At 40.1% G+C, this 12,169-nt stretch overlaps 1 protein-coding gene across 2 annotated transcripts; it reads right to left on the bottom strand.

The window, feature by feature from the left end:
* Nucleotides 1-438: 438 nt before the first annotated feature.
* pyroxd1 (pyridine nucleotide-disulphide oxidoreductase domain 1) lies at nt 439-9,252 on the bottom strand. Of its 2 annotated transcripts, none has more exons than XM_031306377.2 (13): nt 8,903-9,252; nt 8,699-8,779; nt 8,295-8,414; nt 7,655-7,783; nt 7,088-7,161; nt 6,662-6,858; nt 6,446-6,543; nt 6,238-6,340; nt 6,032-6,147; nt 4,496-4,618; nt 3,569-3,706; nt 3,278-3,367; nt 439-1,367 (listed from the first exon to the last, which is right to left on the bottom strand). In XM_031306377.2, the coding sequence occupies exons 1-13, from the start codon at nt 8,978-8,980 to the stop codon at nt 1,209-1,211; spliced, it is 1,506 nt and encodes a 501-aa protein (XP_031162237.1). In that variant the 5' UTR covers nt 8,981-9,252; the 3' UTR covers nt 439-1,208. The 2 variants fall into 2 exon arrangements, with proteins under 2 accessions (XP_031162237.1, XP_031162238.1); XM_031306378.2 differs by having other exon boundaries at nt 6,032-6,144.
* Between the last annotated feature and the right edge of the window lie 2,917 nt (nt 9,253-12,169).

Here is a 12,169-nt window from a genome sequence, read left to right as displayed (position 1 = left end):
AATATCTGATAGACATTTGAATTATATCTTGGTATGTGTGCCACCACAGGCAGTGTTGACTCATCTTATAAACACTGCTCTGCTCTCCACCCAAACAGGTACACACTTATACTTTGGGAAAGCTGCCCTGGCAATCAGTCAGCCATTTCCTGATGGCCACTGAGCAGCTTAAGTTGAGCTAAGTGGAGGGTGTTATCTTACCCAGAGATACCTTATCAGTTTAAGAAAATGAGTGCTTTTTATTCATGTTTATTGCCCTTATTTCTTCAGTCTCTTTTGGAGACTTATTTCCAAAGTGATAATTTTTGGGAAAAGAAAAGGAACACATCCCCAGTAACTAACCCTCACTACTAGTAGGCTTATTACACAATTATTGTTGCCTTACACATATTGATTTTTACATGTTTCGCTTAATGCTCTGCGAGTACAAACACAAGGTTGCCATATCAACCTTTATTAGCCAATGGTAGCAGCTGAATCGATGTGGGCAGGTACCTGTCAGTGAACCACTGACACAAAAAACCACAACTCCGAAACACAAATCTACAGGCAGACCTACAAGTGGAAATGGGTGTTTAAATTGTCCTTGCGGAGATGACTCTTTCCACTCAGCTTTTAATATTTCTTGTCCTTTTAAACGTGGATTTTCAAATCTCCAAGAGCAACATATCCAAGGAACAATAAACAGCATTGATGTGAGCCTGATGTCTATTGTTATAACGCCTGCTGGGGCACAGGAGGAGGAGCCGTAGTTTAGGTGGAAATTTGATCAAGACAACATAGCAACAAAACAATTATCTTTCTTCACCACCATGTATTGCTGAACATATCGCATTCTTCTGATTAAAAAAAAGTGACAGTGTCTCATACCTGCAACTGTCTCATTTAAGTGTATGAAGTGATGGATTTGCATTAATGCTACAACTAAATGAAAAAGCCTTTTCTAAACATAACACTCAAGTGCTAATTTTGTACACTTGGTTTTGAAAATAATTTATTTTAAAGCAAATATATATTCTTAAAATGTACAAGTGTTTTTATAAGATTAAGAAAGACAATCACTACTTCATCAGACAGCTACTTCTCATTGCCACTAAAAAAAAAAAAAAAGACACTTATCAGCATGGACATAATAGAATGCACATTTCCTTCTCATGCCTGTAGACATTCTTCAGGCTCAACATGTTCCTGAATCACACCCATCATGCTCAATCAAAGTAGTCCTCTATATCAATGTCAGGGTTGAGCAGCTCCTCTCCGTACGGGGTCAGATCCATCTGGTTGAGGATCAGGTTCTCAAAGGTCTCCTCCAGGTCTGTTTCCCCGATCAGCACCGCTCCAACCATCCTGCCTCCACTGAGAACGACCTGGAACAAAAATACATGGGTAACTTGTGTGAAATGAGTCTAGATGTGATGAGTTCTATAGTAGTCTGATGACATGTGAGGGAAGACATCTACATCTACAACTTTAACAAATAACCAACTGATTCTGTTTTGCTTTTGGCCCATTAGCAGCATTCGATCATACCCACAGGAAGAACAAAAGTTTCTTTCATACAGCTACAAAAATTCAAATGGCAAATTTCATGATGCCATTGGCACTTCAAGAATGTCTAACAGGATCTTAACAACTTGTGACACAAGACAGGCATTACTTTGTGTGCAAAATAAATCTTTAACCTTTATATTGGTAAATGAGTCACACATAAATTAGACTGCCGTTGTTAAAAAAACACTGCACACATTAACACACGAGAGCATACACTTTAGGGCTGTGCAAATAATCAAACTTGTAATCGCGATTACGATTTTGGCTTTTAACGATTACAAAAAACAGAGTAATCGAGAAACGATTATTTTGCACATTACGTTTCGCAAGCAAACTCTTATTTTGTCATGTGTTCTGAATGACAAAAAAAATGTTCAAATGGGAAAAGTATTTAGGGACAATTTCAAAGTTGAAAGTGTTTTCACTTTGGATTTGTTTAACTATTTCACTGTTTAATAATTGCAACATCTTACCAAAAGACACAGTACTCGTGTCAAGGCTTTAGTGCGTAACCTTTTTTATATTAAAGTTATAGTGTGTAGTTTCTGCCACCCCCATGAGGAATTCTAAGTAATGACAACAAAACTGTCGGTGTGTCCATATGATACTAGCCTTCCATGACCGTGCACCCACCCCCACCCCTCCTCCACGCAGTTGCTAGTAGCCAAGGAGGACACTGGAGGATTAAAAAAACATGGACTCTTCAGAAGAGGTAATTATCGTCACTCGAGTTTCTGCGCAGGAAAGTCACCGGACGACACAATCTTCTGAACACAGCCATACTAACAAATACAGAGAGAGTTGTGTGGAGCGGATAGTCTTAATTAGCTTTGTAGCAACTCATTTGGCAATGGCTTGAACGTAACAGATGTTTATTAATATCAAAAATGTATGCACTAAAGCTTTAAAGTACCAGAAGGACTCATGCAAATTTCAACTTGTAGATTACTATCCCAAACCACACACTGGTTTTCATATGTGCCTACAAAGCGTGAGCCATCATAATAACAATCAGGAGATGAATAGAGGGAGGTGAGATGAAAGATGAGAAAAGGAGGCTGCTAAACGCAGAAAAGTGTGAGGGAAGCGGTTACTTGCTCACTAACTTTTACAGTACATTCTGGCATTTGACTGGAAAAAGAAACAGCTACTAGTACCAAGAATAAGGAGTGGCAAACAAATACACAAACACACATGCACGTATTGTACAAGAAATAATGTATTAAAATAAAAAAAAAAAACATTATGGACTTCTCAGAAAAAGTAATTATCTTCACGCGCGAAAGTCACCGGACGCCACAATCTTCTGAACACAGCCATACTGAGAAATACAGAGAGAGTTGTGTGGAGCTGATAGTCTTAATTGGCTTTGTAGCAACTCATTTGGCAATGGCTTGAATGACTTTCACTCGCGGAAACTCAAGTGAAGATAAGTGACTCTTCTGAAGAGTCCATCATGTTTTTTTAATCCTCCGTGTCCTCCCTGGCTACTAGCAACTGCGTGGAGGAGGGGTGGGGGTGGTGCGCGATCACGGAAGGCTTGTATCATGTGGACGCACCAACAGTTTTGCTGTCATTACTTGGAATTCATTATGGGGGAGACGGAAACTACGCACTATAGCTTTAAATAATCGTGATTTCAATATTGACCAAAATAATTGTGATTAGGATTTTTTTTTCATAATCGAGCAGCCCTTATACATGTTATTACTCTCTTCATTATCACCTTGACATACTCCTGGCCTTTGGTGCAGCGTAACAGCAGCTCATGGTCGGGCCCCAGGCCCTGCCCATTGAACTTCCCCAGCAGGACCACCTGTGGAATGACCAGCAATGAGGAAGTTATTTAAATGCAGTGTGAATGAGCCTAGAGGTACAGACCAAAGGACACTAAGTAGCGGTGTGAAATGACCTTAAAGGGTCTTGAAAGTCGTGGTTATAATTTGCAAAGTAGATGATTAACATATTAGTTATTATTTGAACAACTTTAGCCACCCTGCAGTAAAATGTCACGCACCTTGTAGTTGAAGAATTTGGTAATGTGTGAGAAGAGTTCAAAGCAGAAGTCCAGTTCTATTGGTTCTGACAGGACGTGTGCCGCCATGCAGCGGCCGGCGAACCAGCCCATCTGACGGGCCTGCGTCCACAAACGCATCTGAACACACCGAATGAGATTCAAATTTATAGAGGAAATATAACGCTGTTTTTCTGATGCTACGTGGACTCTTCCAACACCCTGATGAGATGTACTTGTTTAGCTCTCCGGCTAATGCCTGTGGAACGCATTTATTTTTTGGGGCATTTTAGGCCTTTAATTCCACAGGACAGATGAAGACATGAAAGGGGAGAGAGGGGGGGAATGACATGCAGCAAAGGGCCACAGGTCGGAGTCGAACCCGCGGCTGCTGCGCCGAGGAGTAAACCTCTATATATGTGTGCCTGCTCTACCAACTGATCTAACCCGGCCACACAAGACTGTTGTCTTGATGACCTAAATTGACTCATTTCAGGACAAACTGTCAGGGGAATTATAGTAGTGCTGATTGCACACATCTATATCCGGCAAAAAATGTACAGGCCAAAACAAGTTTATTATATATTTTCACAGACATGTTTCTGTACCATTTGCAATGCTATCCTGCTGTAAATTTGCATACTGTTTGAATTAAAAAACAGACTCATTAACTCATATTAAGAATATCATGTTCGTCTTTCACCTTTAGTAAAAGATTTATAGTGCATATGTTTAATGACTGATGACAGAATCACTTTAGTTGTGTTTAATAATTTACATTTGTAGAGATGGCATCTTTACACAGTAAGTATTCAGATGTGGAGGATGACAAAAGGCAAATACTCAGGCACTATCCTATGTACTGTAGCTTCTAAAGATGCAAAGTCTGAAAAAAAGGAAAAACACAGGTTGATGCAATGATTGGTTTACCTGCTGCCACAAAGGGCTGTGTTCCCAGCATGCAGTGCACACGTCTCCTGCAGCATACACATCTGGCTCTGATGTCATCATGTGGTCATCTACGTGCAGGCCGCCATCATCTGCCAGTGCAAACTAAATCGTAAAACCGAACAAAAGTGATCATCATTAAGAATCAGTATATGATTCATACTTGGGGGAATTCCATTATGGGGGAATTCCACCTTAAGAGTAATAAAAGCAAATCTGTCCTTTAGTGACATCTACAGGCTGCCTTGAGACTGCATTAATTAACTTCAAACTGTGTACAAGAAGATGCAAACTTGCAGCGTTGATTAAAAGACTTGGGGGCCAAAGAGAGCTAATTTCTCTTTGGATTAGAGCTTTAATTTTTATATGCCTGCCCTCGCAATTTTTTCCAAGACGTGGTTATTGATACGATGGCAGACCTAATGGTGCCCCATTTGTAAGGAACATGCATTTGTGGGATGAGCAGCAGCGCTGAGTATGGGGGTTACGCCCATGAAAAATTGCCAAATCTTCTCTGCCAATGCCAAACAGCTTATTCTGCCATTGACTCGTTTGGTGTTTGGTGGATTGGATGATTGAAGTTTGAAAAAACAAGACATATTGGCAATTTAACAATTTATTCATTTCACAAACAGGAACCTCAGTAACGTGTGGAAGAACCATACACAGCCACAACAGCCTGACACCTCCTCCTCATGCTGGTCACCAGCCTGATCACACTCTGCTGTGGGGTGGCATCCCATTCTTCAACCAGCATTTGTCGCAAGTCAGCCAACGTGGTTGTGTTGGTCACTCTGGCACAAACAGCACGCCCAAGCTGATCCCACAAGTGTTCAACTGGGTTGAGGTCAGGACTGCTGGCAGGCCATTCCATCCTCTCCACTCCCACATTCTGGAGGTAGTCTCTGATAAACCCCGCCCTGTGGGGGCGAGCGTTGTCATCTTGGAGGATAGATTTCGGTCCCAGACTGTGGAGATATGGGATTGCGACTGGTTGCAGAATCTCATCTCTATATCTCTCTGCAGTGAGATTGCCTCCAATGATGACAAGCCTCGTTTTTCCAGTGAGGGAGATTCTGCCCCACACCATCACACTGCCTCCACCAAAAGGTGTTACTCTATCGGTGCAGCAATCAGTATAGCGTTCTCCGTGTCTTCCCACACTTTGACCCTGTGATCCAACTGCCGTAGGCAGAATCATCCAATCCACCAAACACCAAACGAGTCAATGGCAGAAAAAGCTGTTTGGCATTAGCAGAGAAGATTTGGCAAATTTTTTCATGGGCGCAACCCCCATACTCAGAGCTGCTGCTCATCCCACAAATGCATGTTCCTTACAAATGGGGCACCACTTGAAAGGGAACTAAACAAGCTTTCCAACGGTATAAGATTTATTGCCAAAAAGCATTATTACCACAGAGAAATAATCTACCAAACATAAATTTCCTTACTGTTTGTGCTAAGTTTAGATCCCCAAAGCAAATATGATTTATTTTTCAAAAAGGTAGGTTTACTTACATTGTTGCCATTGAGAAATGGCTCAGTGTTTGGCACGACACCGGTGGCACTGACAACAAAATCACAGCCAAATGTTTTTCCATTAGTGAGCTGGATGTAAACTGGCCAGGATCCTACTGAGAGGAGAGAAAAGCTTGAGCATTGAAAAGTTGAGGGAGGAAAGGATGAGTCAGAGTTCAGATCCGAGCAGCATGTCTAGTTCTCACCATTCTCGAGTCGGAGTGTTTGCTGTGGGGAATTGAGCAGCTCCTCAGAGGTGAAGATCTTTTCCACCTCACACTGGTATTCCAGTGAAACTCTGCGGGACACCTGAACACACACGCCGGCAGAGAGAAGAGACCCGGGACAAGCTGACCTCCATGATTTAGGATTGGCACAGAGGCTCTCAGTAACAAAATGCACACACTATCTCACCTGCTCTGTTCCTCGTAGAACTATTCCTTCATGCCAGTCTGGACCGAGGGCACTGCCAGCCTCTGTAGGACCAGAACCACGCCTTCGTGAGTTTCTATCTGGAAATGAACACACAAAAACAAGAATATGATCATGTTGGGACAGATTCTACTGTAGCATAAGGGAAGAAGAGAAAAATGTACGTGTCAGGCATTGGACTAAACCTAAGACAAAGACCTGCTGTGAAGGTCTGAGACGCTCCAGGTGCTGGTTCTTCTGTGGTGTAGCGAGTTCTCTTACAGGTGGCAGCACTTTCTGGTTTGTCCGCCTCCAGTGCTGGGATGAGGAACTGTGCCGCCCCGGCGTCAAAGAAGGTGTTTCCTATGGCCTTGTCCTTCACAGCCCAGATCACCTCGCAGCCCTCCACTTCATACCTAAACAGAACATGTTTGGAAACACTGGATGACTGGACAGTGTGAATGATCTCTGAACATGGTGGTGAGGTTATATGAAGGGGGTTTCATGTAGGCTCAGTGCTCTTTAGTCTGAAAAACGTACACATTTTAATTCCGATAAGAAAACAAAGAACAAAATCACACATTGTCCTAATGCCTTTTTGAACTAAACAATTTAGTTTCAGTATTTTGGTTATAGGTTACTTACACTAATTCCAAGGCAATCCCTCCATTGCCAACAACAACGATTCTCTTAGCTTTGGATAACCGCTTCTGAAACTCCTGCAACACAGAACAGGGAAAGCTGTTAAGCATCAACTTGTGTTGTTTTCTTTAACCCCTTACTAAGGAGGTTATGTTTTCAGTTCAATTGTTTTGACTGTAGATTAAGGACATGTCTAGACAACTTCTATTTTAAAATTAGAGAACTGTATGCAGTCTGTTATTGCCTTCATTTTTTAAAACAAATGCGACAAGATAGTGTAGCAGCTGCACTTGTTGCTACTGTATGTTTAAGAATGTACTTTTGCACACAGAGTCAAGGTCCAGTTCTGTTGAATTTACTGTATCTTAGCAGGAACATCAAATTCACAGGAATAACGGGGAGGGGGAAAAAATGTCCAAAACACCAACAAATTAGAAGTGGAGGGTGTTCTTTTTCTTTGGACAAACTGCTTCTGGCTACTGTAAGAAGGTCTTATCAGTTTAATGTCCTAAAGTATTTCAGGGCTGCATTTAAATAACAATACAAACATCCAGAGTGATGGGGTTGTACCTGGGCGCTGTCTGTATCCCGTATCCCTAGGACATAAGGGTTGTCCTGGGTTAGGAGCTTGGGTCTGCCCCCGCTGCAGATACACAGCTTCTCATAACCAAAAACCCGGCCATCTGCAGTTTCCACTGACTGAAAATAGAAAGAAGAAAGGGAAATAGTGACTTCATTTTTTATATCAAGCTTTGAAAGTTGTTTCTCTCTTCTCACTTTGGGAAAGTAATGTTCCTTTTCACAAACTAGTGTTGGATTTTGGATATAAAACTCATAGTCTAATCACAGTCCTATTACACTGCACTTAGACCACATGTGGTTACATGTCCACAAGGTGGCGATAGTAGACAGATAGTAGTCACAAAAAAGCCTTTGTTATAAGTTGAGATATGTTGCAGAAAATCACTGTATGAAATCATAACATTATAATGAGTAAACAACTAATGAGGAATTACAGCATGTGTAGCTTTTGTTACTTACAATTGTTAGTTACATACAAATATTACTAGCACATTTTCTTATTAAATCTAATACCAAACCAGACACATGTTATGTAAACACAGCATAACATAAAATACTAAATGATTGTATTTATAGACACCGTTAGAATCTATGAATTTATATTACACTCTGAAAAATAGCTACTTGCATGTGATTGTGTGTGAAGTGATTTGACAGCCGAGTGGATGACAGTCAGGTTAGGAAACTTCTCCTCCAAAACACTGGATGGTCGCTCCTCAACATCAAACTCTTCCAGTGTCTTGGAAACCTTTTCAAGGAGAACAAAGGAAAAGGGAACAGATTATTGAGTGCAAATTGAGTAGAATGATAGGTCACTGACAAAGTAATACCAACGAGGATATGTCAAATAAAAACAAAACAAGTTTTAATATCTGATGTTGTCATCATTTGGTGGATGACTTAAAATACATCCATCCATGCATTCACTGTATGGGAGACCTCGTGGGAAACAAACCTTGTCAGTTGTTAGTGCACATATACAATATGTGTATGTATTATAATGCTCCCCCAGAACACCATTAACATCCTGACCTGTTTATAGTTGGTCACTGCTTTGATATGGGGACCTGCTGTAATCAGGGCCACGTCAGCTGAAGGAACCTGGGATGACAGCTGTCAATGAAGATTAAGGTTAATGTTAAGTAACAAGCTACATGACATGCACCTGTCGCTAGGTTAAAATATGTATTCTGTGTAACGTTAGACCTAACGTGTTACTTATTCATTTATTTTCACCTGCTCAACGCATGTCACACCCGCGATGCCACCTCCCACGATCACAAACCTAAATGTTTTCTCTTTTTTATCTGCCATTTCTTTTTAGAAAATTGCTAAGCTAACGGTATCTAACGTTAGCTGACGTTAACACTAGCTAGCTTCCTTTGCATTTTCAGTCAAAATGGTTGCAATATTCCTTTTCTCTCTCTGCATAGACTAGTTATATATAGTTCAATATTTAAAACCCAACTGGTAATTGGTAAGAGTACGAAAATGCTCTTAGAAAATTATTGTGAAAACTAGGTGACCAAAATTCCCTTTCGCACATGATGACAGAGCATTGACTCAACGTAACTTCCGTGTTTACAATTAACTACGGCAAGCAGCCGGATACGTTTTTAAAGCGCACACACTGAGGAACGCACTTTAATAAGCAGATGTAGTTATCCGTCCACCCATTCATTTAATTTCTAGCTGACCCTGTGCAGGCCAATGTACCTAATTATATTAAATACAATTTTTTGTTCGTGTAAACCAAAAAATTTCACATATCTACAGTGTTAGTCAAATCACAGTCAATTGTGTGTACTCACACTTATGCAGACCTATGAGAGATTAAAAGCCCAATTATTTTTTTGTTTTACAATTGTCATAATAATAAAAACAGCATTTTGTGTGTTTGTCAAAAATAATTAAAAAATATAGGCTACTTATCTGATGTATTAAAATAGAATCAGAATCTCCTTCCAAATGTGAATTTAACAGCCTTTAGCAGGCTACCTTTTATATACACAGCGTCATGGACAAACATGACATCTGTTTAGTAGTGTGCTACAAGTATCGAAGTCGATTAGGAGTGCACAGGAACTCTTCTGTAATGAGTAAATACTACATGTTTAATTTAGTGCAAATTTGCTCTATAAACAGAGGTTGTTAGTGTGCATCTAGGCTTATTGATAGACAGAGTATATGTACAGTGTCTGTCAGAGTAACATTTGACAATCAAAGTATATTATTTTATTGCTAGCAACAGAAAATATTAACAACATATGTTGATTTATTTGTTGTCTACTTCTATTCTAGTCCCTGCATTAAAAGAGCTGTAAATCAATTTTGCAGTGGGAGCAGGGTTACAGTCCTTTGTTTTTAATTTCCGGTGGTCGGGTAAACCTCTTGTTTATATTTGGTTCACAATTGTATCTTTAATGTCAGAGATTAATGTGGTTGTCAGGTCATGAATCAGATCTGAAAATTCCATCAAAACATTCATTATTATCAGTGCCGTCATTACAGCAGTGATAAACAACTCACCACCGGATAACAGTTGAAGTACAGTGCCATCTGTGTTTTTACATGAAGTAATTGACAGATCTCGACCCGATCCCCATTCTCTGTCAGGGTGTTTGGCTCATAATGGCATGCATTGTTTTTTGAATTCATCAGCAAATGCCGGCACTTGTTCTATTTTTGAAAAACCTGTCATGCCAGTGTTAACCATGCATGGGAGTATTGATGTCAGTGTCTGAGATGATTGGGTCACTGATAATCAAACAGGTTAATGCAGTGCGTCATACCTCCCCTCTTGATTTTCATTACCCCCGAATAACCTCACAGGAAGACAGCACATGTCTACTGTATATGGAATATAGTTCTGTGTGATGATGGAATATGAACAAATGGTGCTTTATAAAAAAGAACACTGATTGTATTCAATGTAATGTAAATGCTAAGATTTTTATTAACTAGAAGTACATACACATACATACTGTATATGTTACATATTTGAATTAAATAAACAATCCCCCTGAAAAAAGAACCCTAGTCACAACACAATACAATACAATACAACACATTACAATACAATGCAATACAATTTTATTGTCCACCACAGAGGAAGTTTGTCCGTATAGGCCTGTACTGTTTTCGTTTCCAGGTTTTTCCAATGGAAACACCTCCCTCAGCATTAGCAAAAATCAGTGACGTGGGCTAACACAGTAAACTAATCAATAAGGTTATGAATAATGTGAAGGCTAGCACTAGATGAGTCAATGTTAGCTTTGCTAAATTTGGAAATAATTGCACAGAAGCTAAGCAATGTACCGTTACTACTGTGGACGACACGTTAGGAGTGGTAACAGTCAACTAGTAGCTCCCACGGTCTGCGAAGTAGATTAATGTTTTTGTCGATGGAGTTTGGTGGATTTGAAAAGAGCGATATAACAGCTTCAGTTCCCTGTTCGGAAAGAGCTGTCTGACAGCAAGGTAAAGCAGGGAAAAGCGCATAGTGCAAACTTTGACATAAACAGTAATTTTACCTTGCAGAACACGGGAGTTGCTACCGGCTGCCTTGATTGGTTAGTAAGAACCAAAGTAACACAATAACACAAACTTTGGGGAACCTAAGTTTGTGTTATTATTATTGTATATTATTATTGTGTGACTTTCGACTCCAACCTAACATGGCTTCCACAGCAGTACATTGCTTAGTTTCCTGTCTGCTTTTTCAAACATGTGACCGTGCTGACTGCCATCCAGCATCCAAGTTAGTGTACTTTAAACTTTAAAAAGCTCACTAAATTAACACATTATATCTTGTTGGTTTAATCTGTACAAAAACTAAAGTGTAAACACAACAATTTGGACCATTCCTGAACATGTAACTTTCTAGCTAGCTGTTTCCCCATGTTTCTAGTCTTTATCCTAAGCTACGCTAACTAGCTGCTGGTGCAAACTACGGTACAGACACGATAGTGATATAAATTTTCTCGTCTGACTCTCTGCAAGAAAACAAATTAGAGTCTTTCCCAAAATGTTGAACTATTCCTAGAAATGTTGTGCTGAAGATGACATAACATGGCATAAAAGCTGAGGTTGAATTTGGGCCAAAACAAACACACCTAACAAATTCAAGTTTAGGCTTGCAGTGTATATATGCCTGCATGCCTTTAAGGTGTCCACATTCATAGGGAATGACTCAGCCATGCAATCGTCTATAGGGCAACACACGTAACTTATAGGGTGTAAGGCATTCCTTTTAGGTTACCTGTGGCAACTTCCAGCACACAATACTATTGCAGCTTATTAATGTAGAAATTTCTATTGAATGTCTCCATACCTACAGAGAGACATGATGAAACCCATTTTGTTTGCAAGTTGATTCTGGACTTTGTGTGGGACATGGGGAAGCAAGTAGGAGCACGTGTAGGAGTACTAGTTGATGACATGTTAACTTAGCTCCTACAGCAGTCGTGATTATGCAATAATGTGGATTAAAAAGCATGGAGG

The sequence above is a fragment of the Sander lucioperca genome, chromosome 20 (genome assembly GCF_008315115.2).
Source record: "Sander lucioperca isolate FBNREF2018 chromosome 20, SLUC_FBN_1.2, whole genome shotgun sequence".
In the NCBI taxonomy this organism is placed as follows: Eukaryota; Metazoa; Chordata; class Actinopteri; order Perciformes; family Percidae; genus Sander; species Sander lucioperca.
Note: the sequence above shows the minus strand (reverse complement) of the source record. Positions and strands in the feature narration are given on the sequence as shown.